Below are 17,613 nucleotides of genomic sequence, written 5' to 3' on the forward strand. Positions count from 1 at the left end.
TACCTTCCCGCTGGAGCGGTACCTATTTATCTACTTGCACTGTGACGTGCTTTCGAACTGCTAGGTTGGCAGGAGCAGGGACCAAGCAATGGGAGCTCACCCCATCGCAGGGATTCGAACCACCAACCTTCCGATCAGCAAGCCCAAGGCCAAAGCACGTTTGAAAACAAACAGCTTCTCTGCGTCTTCAAAGGAGGTTGCTATAATGTGAATACAGTTACAGTAACCACCTTTGAAATTTGTAAAGTGTCAGACATCATCATCAAGATTCAGTTCCCCACGACTGCCTTAGGGCATCAATGTAGGAAGCATATCCCTCCAGTTCCTCCCAGCCTGGTATCTGCAAAATACATCAGGGCACTGGGCAAACCTTTTCCTAGTTGTTGTGAAAATTGTAAAATCTATCAGAATTCAATGTCTTCTGGGTAAAGGAAAGAGAGAGCAGATTCAAGCATCTTCATAAAAACTAGACGTGCCAGATTTTAAATTGTTGGAGTAAGAAAGAACATGAACTCTTTAAAGGGCAGCAATCTGACAATGCACCTGCTGCTGCAGAAATTATTTACAAATCTCATATACTATGCATGTCCGTACTTCTCATTGCCGCTGCGGGGCCCAACAGCACGGACAGTTTTCTGAGTTCGATGTAAAAGAAGAATATCTTCCTGTTCCATCTCGTCTTCATCCCAGCGACGACAGCCCATGGCAGAGCAGATATACTTCACCTGAACAAGAAAGAGAAGTCTTAAAGGATCAGACATAGTTTTTTCAGTATATCCTTCTATTTACTAGTCAGTCAATAAGTGTGACTCCATTTTGCTCTCACCTTCCCATTATATTTGTACCCAGAGATGTAAATATGGATTCCATACACAAAACAATACAGTGGTACCTCGGGTTACAGACACTTCAGGTTACAGGCGCTTCAGATTACACACTCTGTTAACCCAGAAATAGTACCTTGGGTTAAGAACTTTACCTCAGGATGAGAACAGAAATTGTGTGGCGATGGAGCAGGAAGCCTCATTAGCTAAAGTGGTACCTCAGGTTAAGAACAGTTTCAGGTTAAGAATGGACCTCCAGAATGAATTAAGTTCTTAACCCGAGGTACAACTGTACAGAGGAAAAGTTGCAAACTAATATAAAAATTCACTAAAATAATACTTAGCATTAAAAACATGCTACGCCCATCACATAGGCAATTATTGTTGCTATGTTTTTAATGCACAGAAGTTGGAGAGAGCTACTATTTTAATGCTATCATTGGGTTTCTATTGTACTGGATGTGCAATGTGCTCTACATGGGGCTGCCCTTGAAGGCAACTCAGAAATTTCAATTGGTCCAAATTGCAACAGCCCATTACTGGCTGGGGTTCCTTTAGATCGCACATGATCCTGTTTTAAAACAGCTGCATTGGTTGCCAGCACAATTCAAGGCGCTCAAGCTACCTTTTTAAAGCCCTAAATAATTTAGGTCCCAAATATTGGAAAAACTGCCTTCTTTGTTACAGACCCTCTTGGCCGGTGATGGCCAAACTTGGCCCTCCAGCTGTTTTGGGACTACAAATCCCATCATCCCTAGCTAACAGGACCAGTGGCCAGGGATTATGGGAATTGTAGCCCCCAAACAGCTGGAGGGCCACGTTTGGCCATCACTGCTCTTGGCTGTTATGACTGGCAGTGGGTGGTTGTAGTCTGGGAGACTGCATTCTCTGCGGCAGCCCCAAGCTTGTGGAGCACCCTCTTGACAGTGGTGTGTCTGGCAACTTCACTGTACAGTTTTCGGTGAATGTTGAAGACATACCTCTTTTCCCTTGCCTCTGAAACCAGTGGTGTCAATTTTAAGGAGTCACTCTTTTTTTTCTGGCTGTAGGTCACTTTAAGCTGCTTTTAATGTATTTTAAATTGTTGTAACCTGTCCTGAGGCCCAAGGATGAAAGGCAAGTAATAAATTTAAACAACCACCCTGCCCCCTGGTGGCTAGAAATAACAGAAATAGAAATAATATAGCTTGGAAGCAGAATAGAAATTTGTAAAAATAAGTCAACCTCTGTAAGACCTAGAAAACTTGCAAGGTGGGCCAACGTTGGTACTCTATACAGTGGTACCCCGGGTTACATACGCTTCAGGTTACACACTCCGCTAACCCAGAAATAGTACCTCGGGTTAAGAACTTTGCTTCAGGATGAGAACAGAAATTGTGCTCCGGCGGCGCGGCAGCAGCAGGAGGCCCCATTAGCTAAAGTGGTGCTTCAGGATAATAACAGTTTCAGGTTAAAAACGGACCTCTGAGACGAATTAAGTACTGAACCCGAGGTACCACTGTATTACACATAGCACTGAAATTCAGAGAGAGAATGGCTTGCCTAAATCCACCTTGTATGTGAGATTAAAACTGAGGCCTTATGTGAAATAAGAAGTTGGATCCAGACATCTGCCAGCAAAAGGAGCTGGCTTACCCACCTCCTCTTCCCTTCTCCCTCAACTCCTGCTGAGTGGAGTGAGCTGTGGTACAGGGAAACTGCTCAACCCCACTTCCTTGTGCAAGATCCCTGAGCAAAATCCAGCCACTCAGCCCTGCTCAGAGGCTTCTGGTGGGAGCCCTGCCTGATATGATACTAGGGAAGCACAAGGGCAAGAAATGCTTCTGCAATAACCCTGGTTCCATACGGGTTATTCCATAAGAAATTATATAATCAAACATCTTTAAGCAGTAACTAAGCAAGTGCATAAGTAGCCTCGCCAATTTCAGTGAAGCTTACCTTGCTCCATCTGGGCTAAGTGAGAGTGTCTTTCTGGGAAACTGTTAAATTTCCATATACATACAGCTTCTATTAAGAGTATGCGGCTGATAGCCAGAAGTAAAATGGGCCAGTGCTATCTGGTGCTGAGCGCATGATGTATTTTGATGTGCTCTCTTGCAAATATGTAAGAAAAAGTCTATCATCAGTAAGAACCTTTTTACCTTTCCTGAATATGAGCTCAGCCCATATGTTGTCAAGGACTTTCCTCCAACCAGGACAACATCATCTCCAAATTTGTATGATGATTCGAGAAGAGATTCCACAGTGAAAGGGACAGCTTCCATGCTTTCTCTGTCACGATCCCATTGAAAAAGGTCCCCATCCAAGGAAGGAATTATCATCTTATTCCCAAATACCTACAAAGCATTAGAACAGAAATACATATAGTGGCAACCAGGACACAAACATGTTTTGTATCAAATGTGGGGCACAATGCAATAATAATTTGTAGCTTAATCTTCATAGTTTGTCTTTTACATGTCTACTATACATTTTACATGTCTACCGTAAATTGTGGATATTCATTTTTAGCTACTTCCTCCACCTTTAGCTTAGCATAGATGGTAATGCCAGTTTGTGTGTTGTGTATTGGAATCTGCAATTGCTTTTATATGCATAGACATTCTCAATATTTATTTACATACCACTCAACAAGTGTTCTTTAGGCAATTTATAGTAACAGCTAACACTATTTAGCAAACAAATAAAGCAAACAAAAAATTTAAAGCACAATAAATAAAAAAGAAGCAGAATAAAACCAAAGTAAAACTAGAAATGGAAAAAAACAATAGTGCAGAATCACAATGCCCTAAACATCTTTTAGGACTGAAAAGCCCACCCACAAGACAAAATAGGTGCTAGGTGAGCCTCTCTGTCACCATTCATTTTGCAGAGGCACCCAGAGGAGGAGGGAATATTTATTCATGTTTCACCTCTCCCCATGTTGTTCAACATTTTTACAAACGACACTGATGAATGTATTGAGAGGATGCTCGTCAAATTTGCAGATGGTACCAAACTGGGAGGGGTAGTCAGTGCCACTGAAGACAGAAATCAGGATTCAATATGACCATAACAGATTGGAGAACTGCTCTCAAACTAACGAAACAAATTCAAATAGGGACAAATATAAGATTCTACACATAGGGAAGAAGAACCCGCTGCACAAATTTAACATGGAGGACACCTGGCTTGCCAGTAGTTCATGTGAAAAGGATCTAGGGGGTCTTGGTAGACAACAAGCTTAAAACAAGTTAACAGTGTGAAGCTGCAGCAAACAACAAGAACCCAACAGAACAAAACTAATGCTATTCTAGGCTGCATCAACAGAAATATAGTGTATTGAACAAGGGAAGTAATAGTCCTGCTCTATTTTGCCATGGTCAGGCCACACCTGGAGTGTGATGTCCAGTTCTGGGCAACACTATTTAAGAAGGGTATTGATAAGCTAGAATGTGTGCAAAGGAGAGCAGCCAAGATGACCAATGGTCTGGAAATCAAGCCTTATGAGGCACGGTTGAGGGTTAAGAGGAGACTGAGCAGAGATAAGATAGTCATCAAATATCTAAAGGGCTGTCACATGGAGGATGGAACATACTTGTTTTCTCCTGCTCTGGAGGCTAGCTAGGTTAGGGGGGCTGTGACTGGCCCAACATCACCCTATGATCTTCATAAGTGAGTGGGGATTTGAATGCTGATCTGCCAGGTTCTAGTCTGACACACTAACCACTACACCACACTGCCTTCCTGGAGTCCTTCTGCTATGGGGCAGCTATATAAATTTAGTAGGTAAATAAGAATGGGGAAAGCAAAATCACACTTAGAGAAGCATCTGAAATATTTTCCTTGAAGCTTGAATTTGTTCTGTATTGTTTTATTTGATGTTCTAATGTGTTGTAAACCGCTTTGAGATTTAACAATAAAGTTTGCTGCAGTAAAGGCACCTGGAAATTCCATTGTAGCGACTATAACCTAGGTTTAAGGCACCATTTGCCAATTAGCTTACATATCAGAGTTTCTGGCGCTGAACTGGGCCTCTTCCAGAAATTGTTCCCTAGGAGAGAGAGTTGTTAACAGTGTCTAAAGCAGGGGTAGCCAAGGTGGAGCCCTCTTGCTGGACTACAGCTTCCATCATCCCTCTAAACTGGCCATGTTGCTTGGGACCGATGGGAGTTGGCTACCCCGGTCTAAAGGAACTGGGAAGTTCCATCAGATAGTGGTGTGAGTGACTTCCTTTTTAAAATCTCTGCTTAAACTGCCATCTACGTTCTTGTTACAGATAGGTAGCCGTGTTGGTCTGCCATAGTCAAAACAAAAAAAATTCCTTCCAGTAGCACCTTAAAGACCAACTAAGTCAGTTCTTGGTATGAGCTTTCGTGTGCATGCACACTTCTTCAGATACACAGTGTATCTGAAGAAGTGTGCATGCACACGAAAGCTCATACCAAGAACTGACTTAGTTGGTCTTTAAGGTGCTACTGGAAGGAATTTTTTTTGTTTTATCTACATTCTTGGATGTTGATTTTAAAAAACAGAAATGAATATTTATCATTGTGCATGCACAAAGAATTCCCTGAGTATGTAGAACAGCCTTCTTGGGGCAGCCTCATTTCATATTAAAACAGAAAGGCACTTGACTATATGAATTAAATATAAGACAGAATTATAATGATTTCTGTTCAGTGAAGTTGAACAAATGATGACTTAAATTGACAGTTCACAAGGCATGTGTAAGTATCTTGTGATACCCTACATCCTTTGTATCAAGATAATTGGACATGACTGCCTGGATGACTCATTCTTGCATTAGATGAGATAATGCTTTAAGCAAAAAGGAAGAAGGGGGTGATGTCATTTCTTTACCTAACTTACATGCCTTTGCTGATTCTTACTGCCTCCCATGAAATCCCTTTCTACTTCCGCATGATAGTACACATTATTTGAGCCTCTTCCTAATTCCACTGGGAGCCCATGCTCCCAATCTTTCTGGAGCATGTGGTGATCTCATCACTTGACTTATGCATACATCAACCAGAAGAGTCTGGTTTTAACTTCACTTTACTTCCTGAGCTCTGAATTGTCTCCACTGGCATTGATTTCTGCTATTACAATCCTTCCTCAAGACCTTTGAGCCCTCCAATTTATAGTCTGGGTTTTCACCAGGGAGATTCCAGGTGAACTTTTTACATAGCAGGAATATCCCTATTTAGAATGTTCTAAAGCAGTATACAGTGGTATCTCAGGTTAAGTACTTAATTTGTTCCGGAGGTCCGTTCTTAACCTGAAACTGTTCTTAACCTGAAGCACCACTTTAGCTAATGGGGCCTCCTGCTGCTGCCATGCTGCCAGAGCACGATTTCTGTTCTTATCCTGAAGCAAAGTTTTTAACCTGAAGCACGATTTCTGGGTTAGCGGAGTCTGTAACCTGAAGCGTATGTAACCCAAGGTACCACTGTAACCAGTTTTTTATTTCTATGCTCTCAAAAATTGTTGGTTCTTTGTTCTCATGCATAATGTGATTTGTCACTAATTTCTATTTATATAATCTTAGCTGTAATATCTGTTCAGATGTTTTGTATCTGCCATCCCAGAATACCATACAGGTGCACTTCCTGTTACTGACTGCTACAGGAAGCTTTGAAGTGGCAACTATAAGCAGACTGCTGTCTTTATGTACAGGCTATGCATAGGCAGCCTAACATGGAGTATGTATAATCTGTGTGCCCTTCACTGCGTTTAGGCATAAACCCTATAAATAGTGCAAGATGGGTATATCCCTACTGAAACTCATTAGCTTCTTTCTTGGTTTTATCTACAGAATTCCAGTTCTCCTACACTGCTTCTTTAGAAGATCTTGGTTTTTTCCCTTAGGGATAAACGTTGTCTAGTGCTGGAATGTTGATTTAGTTGGTTAATGTACACCTGCTGATTCATTGGTTTGTGGCCAAAAATACCAAATAAGTAGATCACCTGATTACCTAGTTTGCAAAGGTACGGAAGATAGGAGGTCAGAACAACCCTAACTCCTGCTACCTTAGATTTTGAAAACTTAACCCTGTCTTGCCCACAGAGTACTCTGGTGAATTTGGTCACCTTTCTGTATAGTTATTTGCATTTATTTGTAATCTACAAATTTACCTGTAATTAGGGTTCGCTCTTCCTGTCCACTGTCTACATGTCAGCCTGTGATTTCACTTAGGCTTGTTTTTTGCAGCGCTGCACTTATGTTTGCAGGGAAGGAAGAAAGAGAAGAGTGATTCCTTCCTTTAGGGGAAAGGCAGGCTGGTCATTCGCCTTTCATAAGCTGCATGATATGAAATTGGACTCTGCTGTTCCTGAGAAAACCTTTAGGGATTCTTCTTAAGCTGCCTTGAGTCCCGTCATGGGTCCCTGCAGGACCCCATGTGACACATATTCCCCAGGATGATGAGGAACCATTACTGAGCATTCTTTGGGTTTGGTCAGTCAACCAGCTACATGTCCACCTAAGAGTTATCCCGTCCAGTCCACATTTCACCAGCTTCTCCGCAAGAAGAATATCCCACTCTCCAGTTTAAAAGGCCTGTTTAATTAGCCAAAGGCCTGGAAGAAGAGGAATGTTTTCATCTGGTGCCTAAAGATATGTAAGGAAGGCACCAAGTGAGCCTCCCTGGGGAGAATATGCTACAAATCGAGAGCCACCACAGAAAAGGAGCAGCAACAAAGGGCAGAAACGCATACAGAAAATAAGAAACACAATCCCAGTGAACCAGGGTCTACAATAACGCTTTATTAGAACTATATTTCAAGCACTTGCAACAGTCTTTCACCTCTACTCCAGCTGGAGTAAATGAAACAATGAACAGAAAGAGGTGTGGCAATACAGGAAGATGAAATAGTCTGTAGCTATAGTATCTATGATAACTAGTCTGAGCAAGCAAGGATTCAGAATTAAAAACAAGGTCTGGAAGGTGAGACTGCAATTCAGTTCCCTACTTTGATCTGCAAAATGTTGTAATCACTAATTAAAGGCCTTTTACCTCAGTATCAACTAATCTTAACTGAAAGATTAAGAATTAAGTAATTAAGATTAAGTACAAGAATTATTAATAATTTTTCAGGTGTGGGAATAAGAATTAAGCAAAGGATAAATACTTCTCTTTCTTTCTTTCTTTCTTTCTTTCTCTCTCTCTCTCTCTCTCTCTCTCTCTCTCGCTCTCTCTCCAAGTTCAGACCAGCTGTTATAACCTTGGGTAATTATTTTGATACAGTACAACTTCATATTACTGCATTTCTAATTAAAAGTTAAACTCAAGTTGCATTTCAGCTGACTGAACAACCTTTAAGAAAATGTTCAGTGTGTTCTACAAGATGGAAAATAGATTTTTACTCAGAGGGAAATACCACTGATTTCAATACAACTCCCATGTAAATATATAAGGTCATGCAAGAACATTTTATAGTCAAAATTCAAAGACATGAAATGATTTAGAAGTACATATTTTGATTGTTTCTTTGCTGCCAAATTGGTATAGGAATGCAGCCTAAAGATATTTTCTTCCATAGGGTTATGGACTCTCAATGCTATTCAAAATTAAGATAACTAGCTTATTGGAGGATTGTCAACCAGTGTGACATTCAGTTCTGACAGTCTCTTAATGTTCAGGTCCCTAGAGAGGCACAGGGAAAAGCACTTTGACCTTTTTAATGCTGCCATTAATGGCCCTATTAATGGTAAGAAAAGGGAAGATTTGCAAAAGCAACTGAAGGAACTGCCACAATGGCATTCTATGATAAGGGAGAAAAGTATTCTTTATTCATTTATACGCTGCCTTTTGGCCGAGAAACCCAATAGATTTACAATTTAAAGTATCAGAGTCAACAAATAATATCCCCCCATGCCAACTTTAGGAATTGATGGAACAGGCTCTCTCCCCTGGCGTTGCTCACAGTCTTACTCAGAAGTAAGTCCAACACAATTCATTGGTGCTTACCTCCATGTATTTTTGTAACAAATTTATTGGCTAGAAAATAAAAGAGTCAGATTAGGACAGGATCAAATCCATAATATCCCCACATTTTGTGTTTGGTACCAGAAAAACAATGCAAGTATTTAACATATGAGTTTATATGGACACATTTGTGTGGTAAAGAGTAGTTTTAAAAATCAGAACACATATCCAAGTAAATACTAGTGAAGTTGATAACGTTCTTTTCTGGTCCTTACAACAGATGCAAGAGTCAAGAGAGCTTTTTGCAAATCTTAACTTAAATGAAAACAGAAAACGATATTAAACTAGTAATAAACAAACTAACATTTTAGAACCATGCAACAATGTATTTATCTTACCTCTGGTTTACTGAGGCTAGAGGAGACAAGAGAACCTGATCCCACATCCAGATCCCACTGCTTTCTACCTCTGTTCTCTGGGTCTAGAGCAGCAATCCGCCCATCCAAAGTGCTTATGATTATTAATGATCTGTAAATGGAAGACACATGCACAGGTCATAACTAAAAATCACACTATTCCAGGCTTCATGTTTTTAAGACCCCAAACCCACTTAATGCCAAATTGTGACAAAAAACCAACATCAACCCCAACAAAAAAAAAAAATAAGAACCCAAAGTAGTTTGACCCACTCTTAATAGAGGCATAACACATGTGGGATCATTTTCACTTCATGCAGCCTGGTGATGTGCCCATCCATGAGTTCCCTTGCCCCTTCCCCTCTTGGCTTATTAAAACATGCTGGTAATGGATAGTTGGGTCCTATGTGGGATCAATGTATTCTTGTGTGAGGGACTGGTCCCAGGCATCTTGAACAAGCAGCAATATGGCTACTACTGAAAACACCGACCTTGGAGCCGTTGCTTTGTGGCAACTATTGCCCAGTCATAAACACCCAATTTGAGGGGAAGATAATGAAGAGGGTCATGGCAGGAAAGTTACAAGCACTCTTGGATAAAACAGATTACCCAGACCAATTGAAGTCTGGGTTGAAGTCTGGTTATGGAACTGTATCAGGTTTGGTCTCTCTGAGAAATGTCCTTTATCAGGATGACAGCAGGAATGTGACTCTATTATGTCATTATGGCAGCAAGTCCTTGAATATCTGCTCCCTGTCTTGCTAGCCTTTCCCCACCTAACCTGGGTGGGTGGAGCCCTGACTGACTCCAGCTACAAAAGCAGTTGGACACTCTTGGGCTGTTTTAGAGTGTTTTGCTGAGGGGATGTTGAGTGTTCTTGTTGATATTAATTTCTGTATCTTTATATCTTCTTATGATTTATGTGGAAATTGTTTCAATTTGGTTGTCTACTTTTTAATGTGTTTTATCTATTGCCTGCGGCTTTCATTATGTTTGCAGTTAGGTAACTATTCTCATGTTGCAAGCATGGTTTTAACTATGGAAAGGGAGAATACAAATAAAATTATTATGATAACTCAGCCACTTTTGATACCACTGCCCATGGTATGTTGATGAACCATCTCTGTGAAGGGCACCGAGTGCACAGTTTTATCATGATTTCAACCCTATCTTCAGGGTTAGTGTAATAGAATATCACTAGGTATTCAGCCCCCTAACAGTTGTGCTGTGGGGTGTCGATTTAGTACCTAAATAAAATCACTGTCAAAGAGAAAAACAACTACCAGACTTTTTGAAGACATCTGAAGGCAGCCCTGTTTAGGGAAACTCTTTATGTTCAATAGACAACTGTATTTTAATATTCTGTTGGAAGCCGCCCAGAGTGGCTGGGAAAACCCAGACAGATGGGTGGGGTAGAAATAATAGATTATTATTATTTATTATTATTATTATTAGGAGGAATCATTAGATTTCCATTTTTCTGTAACAAGCTGTGCAAGACCTGGGTCAGTTTCTGAAGTCTGATGACTAGATGAAGGCCAATGCAGTTTGAATCATAGCAAGACATAGGAGTTGTGGATGAGCAGTTTCTTAATCTATTCTCAATAATTGGTCAAGTCCCTGCTTCAGATGGGGTCTGAGGGTTGGTAGTCTGAGGGTTCCCATGGTTTCATTTCTATCCCTACAGTCCCAGGTGATGAGAGCGCCTTGGAGTGCCCTTTTCAGCTTTGGCTTGGTGATTTCTAGACTGTAGTAGCCTGGACATTGCAAAATGCTTCATGTGGTGCTCCCTCCAAAGCTTGCCTGGAAGCAGCAGTTCAACTGTTCACTGGGGAAGATATTGCCACCATGTTATGCTGCTGCTGAAAGAACTCCGCTGGCTGCCAATTATCTACCAGCCCTCCTACAGATACTCTTACATCAGGAGGTTTATTCTATGTACCATGTAGAACTTGGGGTGTTTAATGTGGCAGCACCTATCCTTTGGAACTCTCTTCTGTTGCAGCTGCTGTCTCTACTGACTTTTCAGCAGCTACTGCAGACCTTTTTCTAACAAGATTTTTAAGTTGAGATTTTTATCCTAGCCTGCACAAGCACTGGATTAGAAATTGTTTTTCTTGTTAAATTGCCTTAGGACATTTCATAGGAAGCAATTCTTAAATGAAGTCAAATAATAAACAAACATTTCCTTCCCCATTTGCCACATATTTGTATTGGCACTGGATAATCTCAACCCCTGGAGAGTGGGGACAAGAGCAAAGGCACAGAAAGATTAGTAGCAGGGCTGCAACCAAAGTAGGATATACTGTACTTTCACAGTACAATGCAAGTGGAACTGCAGTAGATCTAGATCCTCACAATTGTTAAGCAGTTGCATTGTACCTTATGCAAACCACATCCTGAATCTCACTGCTGCATGACATCCCTTCAACAAATGAGCTCTACTCACAAGCAGAGATTCATCTCAGCAAAATTTTATAGTTTTAGACAAAGTTTCTTATTTTTAAAGATAACTCTTAATTAGATCCTGAACTCCAGTGAGTTCATAGTCCTCTTGAGCACCTCTCTGGAAAACCTTCAGTAGTCTAATATTAGTGGAATTTCTTTCATAAGCCATACCTTTAGACAAACAATTCTTTCCAGAGCCAAAAGGTAGTGCTTTTGTTTGAACAATTATAGTCACAAGACAAGTCCAGCCTTATCATGTTCAAGGTTGATGCCATGTTTATTCAGAACAGAAATAACTACCTCAAGCAGGAGTTAATTACTGCTATGTACACTGACTCTGGAGAGTCCCATGGACTGCAAGATCAAACCTCTCCATTCTGAAGGAAATCAGCCCTGAGTGCTCACTGGAAGGACAGATCCTGAAGCTGAGGCTCCAATACTTTGGCCACCTCATGAGAAGAGAAGACTCCCTGGAAAAGAACCTGATGTTGGGAAAGATTGAGGGCACAAGGAGAAGGGGATGACAGAGGACGAGATGGTTGGACAGTGTTCTCGAAGCTACCAGATTGAGTTTGATCAAACTGCGGAAAGCAGTGGAAGACAGGAGTGCCTGGCGTGCTCTGGTCCATGGGGTCACGAAGAGTCAGACACAACTAAATGACTAAACAACAACACACTGGTTTCATATTAAGAATGTCAAACAGATATAGGAACCTGGAACACATTAATAGCTGTATTGTAGTGATTCTACACCACGACCCCATAATACTAAAAAATTACCGTATTTTTTTGCTTTATAAGACACACTTTTTCCATCCTAAAAAGTATGGGGAAAGGTGTGTGCATCTTATGGAGCGAATGCAGGCTGTGACACTATCCCAGAAGCCAGACCACAAAGAGGGATTGCTGCTTTCACTGCGCAGTGATCCCTCTTGCTGTTCTGGCTTCTGAGATTCAGAATTTCCCCCCCTTGTTTTTCTCCTCCAAAAACTAGGTGCGTCTTGTGGTCTGGAGCGTCTTATAGTGCAAAAAATACCGTACTAAATTGTGTATTGTGTGTAGTCGTATCTTGGTTCTCGAATGGAATCCATTCCAGAAGTCCTTTCGACTTCCGAAAATGTTCAAAAACCAAGGTGTGGCTTCCGATTGGCGGCAGGAAATTGCTGCACTCAATTGGAAGCCGCGTCAGATGTTCGGCTTCCAAAAAACGTTCACAAACCAAAACACTCACTTCCAGATTTGCGGCGTTTGTGAGCCAAAACGTTCGAGTAACAAGGCATTCGAGAACCAAGATACGACTGTACACATCTCAGATGTTAACAAACACTTAGGGTGAGTGAAGTATTTCTGATCTGACAATATATAATCTTATTTACTGATTCCAAATACTTGCAGATATTTGCCTACTTGGATGTCAGGACTTTATAAGGCATTTGACATTTGTTACCAACCAGTTTTCAGACATTTTTTTCTAATATTGTCACTGTAGTATTATATTTTTACTATTTGTACATCACCTTGTATTTCTTATGTAAGTGCCATTTATACATATTTAAATATATTACACATATCCAGTGTGCATTTCTGCACCTAGAGGGTACTGCCCTCTTCATGAGTGGACTATACAGGGCCTTCATTTATTATGAACCCCAGCCTGCCCTCTTTCTATGACCCCTCATGCAATTAAGAGATACTGACCTGCCCCCTCCCTTGTAGTCAGCCTTTTCACCTCAGATGACTACAGCACAATCACCCTGCTGCAAAACAGCATTATATACATATCTACTCAGAGGTAAGTCCCATTGCCTTCAAAAAGGCTTACTGTATGTGTATGAGGCTGCAGCCTAAGCCTTTCATATGGTTGAGGCCGCAATCCTATGCTTACTTACCCAAGAATAAGCTCCACTAAACAAAGGATATACTATTTATGAGTAAACATGCACAGGAGCCCATTAAGCAAGCTGATGTGGGGCGTCACCCTGAAAGGAGAAGCTAGCGGCAATGCAAGCGAGGTTGGCTGGCGGCTGCATCTCCTGCTGCCTGACCCCAACAGCAGCCACCACTCACCACACCATCATGCTACCCCCCACACAGGTGGAGCTGGTGCCCCTGCAGCCACTTCCTGCTCAGCACCTAGCCGTCACCACTGCCAGGGGCTTACTGCTCACCACTGTCGGACACTTGCTGCCTCCTGCTCCTCAATCCCAGCAGCTGCAGCAGAGCACTTATGGGTGGTGGTTTACTCCCCTACTCACCCCTGGGTCATCCTCCTCCTTGTCCTCTTCAGGGCAGCCCAGGGGTGAGTAAATGGCTGCAGACAGGGCTGAGGAGCAGGAGGCAGCAAGTGTACAGCAACATCTGGCAGTGATGAGTGCCAGGTGCCAAGCAGCAGCAAAGGGGCAGGAGGTGGTGGGCAGCGCCAGGGGTTTTGCCAATAGGATTGTTTTATAAATTTCATGAATATGCAATATGGTACAGTTTTATGTGCCAAGTTATAAATAATTTTAATGCTGTTAGAGCCATAAAATAAGATTAAGTCTCAGCAGCAAGTATTGTTTGTACAATACTTTGATTTTTCACAAACCAGTTTTTCTGCGGCTTCAAATTTTATAAAAAATTCGTATCTCTAGCCTTAGCTGGCTTGTGGAGCCAGCAGAGCCACCAGGCTACTACTGAAGCCCAGGGGACGCCTCTGACCCAGAGTTCATGCTGAGGGTACAGAAGCTAATGCTTCTGAGGCCCTTGGGTTGAGACATCTCAAGTACCTTAAAATCAATTATAGCACCGGGGGCAGAGTGTGTGTGTCAGGCCTCCAGAACACTCATTTCCCCTTGTCCCCTTAGACCTCTCTCAATCACCCTATTGCTTTCGTCACATCTGGTTTCGGGTCTGTCCCACTGTCCTATCTTTTGGCCACGGAATTCACTTTCAAAGGTGTGGAAAGAAAAAGAGTGCTTTGTGGGTTTCAGTGGTGTGGGTGGTGATGTTGTAGAAATATAAGGAAATGAGAGCTTTGGGATGGGAAAAGGGTAAATTTGATTCTTGGACATACAGTACTGAACTTAAGACAAAGAAGAATCCAAGCAGATCAAAAGAAGCAGATGCAAGTGCCAGGTTGTACAGTATAAATAATATTCTGAGACAGAGAGGTGGACAGCATATAGGCTGTACTGAAAGCAGATGGATGACTATTTAACGGTAGTTGCTTCGAAAGTAAGTCTGCATAGGAATGAGCTATAAGGACTTTTTAGTGGCTGTACAGTGGCTTGCATACACAAGATTCTTCAAATCACACCACTACCAGAGGCATGCAAATATTACAGTCGCAAAGGACTGTGATCATGGTTTAAACATTTTAATGCCTCTGGAGGTTTCAGCACAAGTATGGACTTTCCAAAATCTACCTTTGGGCTAAGTGATGACTAAAGTAACATTATCTTCAACTTCAACATATTCATTTGCCATCACCCTCAATGGATCTACTGGGAAACTATTCACTTAACACTTTCGTTACTGGTGTGATCAAATGTAGTTTGCCAAATATAACATAGAACATAAGGAATTTACCAATATAGGGCATGAAGGAACAATCTCACTAAACTATACAAGTTCTCAGAAACAGGAAGACAGTGCATTGAATGCTGTAAGCATCACACAGATTTTTGCATCTTTGCAAATAGGTCCACATAAGAAGGCAGATTTGTCTCCTAACACACACAGAGGTACAGTAGGTAGGTAATCTGAAAGATGAAAAATACCACCCTTCGAGATTAGAATACTTAGAGAAAAGTATATCTATCCCTGAACATGTGGGCAAATAGCAGCCCATGCAGGGACCCAAGCTGTCCCAACTGCCAAAATTTTGTGTGACTACAATAAGGAAAGTGCATTCAAAGGGCACTTCCTTTCCTCCTGGAGATGCCACAGGCCTGCTAGTCTCCAGCAAGAAAAAACCATGTTTGTGTGTGTATATGCGCAACTGTATACATGTCCAAGGCACGCTCATCATCACCTCAGGCCACACCCACTGGGCATGCAACCCCAAGCACCTATCCCACAGCTCAAGGGCCAAATAAACGCCCACCTGTGGCTTTTCCAGCAGTCTGGTTTGCACAAACACAAGGCTCTCCTGCCAACTCGTACGGAAATGGCCACCAACAGAAGTGGGGCGATGAAGACCCCAAACCCTATCAAGTTGCAGCGCAGTGAGAACAGGATGCTGGAGTTTTGATGTGTTGCATTTAAACTCAAAACAAATAAATAATAAAAAGCATGGTGGACCAGCAGCAGGTTGTTCTTATACTCAGGGTATCGCTGGTGAGTCAGGTGAGCGTTTTAAACCAGGGAAGGGTTACTGAGATAAATACCTCGAGCCAGTCCATTCCACACTTAACCCACCTCAATGGTGAGTTAACTGCAGGAACACAAAAACAAGGTTGGGGGGCAGGGTTGCAGAAGAACTATATGTGGAAGGGGCAGGGGGGTTCTTGCTTCCTTTTGTTCTAGTTGTTAATCTGATTTGAACTGATTTTATAATGAAATATTTTAGAATGTTGTGTCATTTTACTGTTGTTAACCGCTCTGAGCCTGGCTTCGGCGGGGGAGGGCAGGATATAAATAAAATATTATTATTATTATGCATTTCGTATTTTATACTGCATTGTTATGCTGTATGCCCTGAGGTCTGCGGATGAAGGGCTGCGTACAAATTTAATAAATAATAGTAATAATAATTCTTGGGAGGGAGAGGGAGAAGCGAATAAGTAAAAACAAAGACATTATAAAGCCCCTCTTCTAGTTGGATTCCTGCATCATGAAGGGCGCTTGGGACAAGAGCGAGATGATTGTCAACAACAAGAAGAAGAAGCAGCAAGAAGAAATACCAACAAAAGAAGAATGGAGGATGAAACTGATGGACTATGCAGAATTAGACAAATTAACAGGAAGAATTCAAAACCTGCGGGACCAGAGATTCATCACAGAAGACTGGCGTAAATTTACGGACTATTTGAAAAGTAATTCTGACGATCAGATTACGCTTGTAGGTTTTGTAAGGTGAATTATTTGAATTATTGCAAAAATGGCAAAGAGGAGAATTATTAGTTAAGATAATTAAAGGCAATATGAATTTAAGAAATGCAGAATAAGTGGTAAGAATGGTGGATCATCAGAGGTGCTGATGGAAGTCCGAAAAGATTGTGTAAGAAGTGAAGTTTAGTTGTATGTATGATAACCAATATGTTAAAACACACACACACACACACACCAACAACAACAACAGGAGACTGGCCCGTGGCTAGGGATGGAGGAGAGAGCAGGGATCGCGGAAGCAAGGCAACCGGATCCAGGCCTCTGCCGAGGTCCCCGCCGCGCTCCGGTGCCTCACCTGCAGCTGCCGCCCCGCGCGGGCGTTTCCGCGCCTTCCTCCTCCTGCTCCCCGGAGGTGAAGGCCGCCGCTTGGGCCACTTCGCCGCCGGCCTCATCGTCCTCCACCGTCACGTCGGCCGCCAAGGGGAGCGCGGCGGCGGCGGCCCCGCCGAGCCCTAGCCCGGGCCGGCTGTCCTCATCCAGGAACGCCGCTGCCGACCCCCTCACGGGGACGCAGAGCGGCAGCAGCCACAGGAGCACCAGGGCGGCGGCGGCGGCGGGAAGAAGAGGCCGAGCGCTCGGGCCTCGCGGCCCTGGCATGGAGCGGCCCTCCCCGCTCCGGTCGCCTCAGCAACACCGTTACGCTCCGGGCATAGGAAGCCAGACCCGCCGCCGAAAAGGGCTCGGTCGGTTTTACCTCAGAAGCCGGAGCTCGCCACTGCGCAGGCGCGAGCTCCTGCGACGCAACGCAACTTGCCTACACATACTACCCGCCAGCCCGCCTTTAACCAATCCCCGCCTCTTCCTCGGCCACGTTACCAGCGCGCTTTGTTTCACAGAAAGCAAGCTCGCTTCTTCTTTTTTTTTCCCCCAGCCTTCGGTTTCATTAGTGAGGAAAGCTGTCGGTTTTGCGCGCCTGTCCAATCG

General features: G+C 42.7%; 1 protein-coding gene across 2 annotated transcripts in view; it reads right to left on the reverse strand.

Annotated features, from left to right (window-relative positions):
- The window catches only part of EIF2AK3 (eukaryotic translation initiation factor 2 alpha kinase 3), a 39,767-nt gene extending 22,154 nt beyond the window's left edge, over positions 1-17,613 (reverse strand). Inside the window, exons 1-4 of one of the 2 annotated variants that reach the window (XM_083709125.1) lie at positions 16,985-17,613; positions 9,133-9,262; positions 2,966-3,160; positions 595-725 (exon numbers count right to left, since the gene is read on the reverse strand). In XM_083709125.1, the coding sequence (XP_083565251.1) occupies positions 595-725; positions 2,966-3,160; positions 9,133-9,262; positions 16,985-17,286 (758 nt within the window). In that variant the 5' untranslated portion in view covers positions 17,287-17,613. The remainder of the gene's footprint in view (positions 1-594; positions 726-2,965; positions 3,161-9,132; positions 9,263-16,984) is intronic. The other variant, XM_083709126.1, reaches the window with a different exon arrangement.

Source organism: Podarcis gaigeae (genome assembly GCF_964106915.1).
Source record: "Podarcis gaigeae genome assembly, chromosome: 13".
NCBI classification, from domain to species: Eukaryota; Metazoa; Chordata; class Lepidosauria; order Squamata; family Lacertidae; genus Podarcis; species Podarcis gaigeae.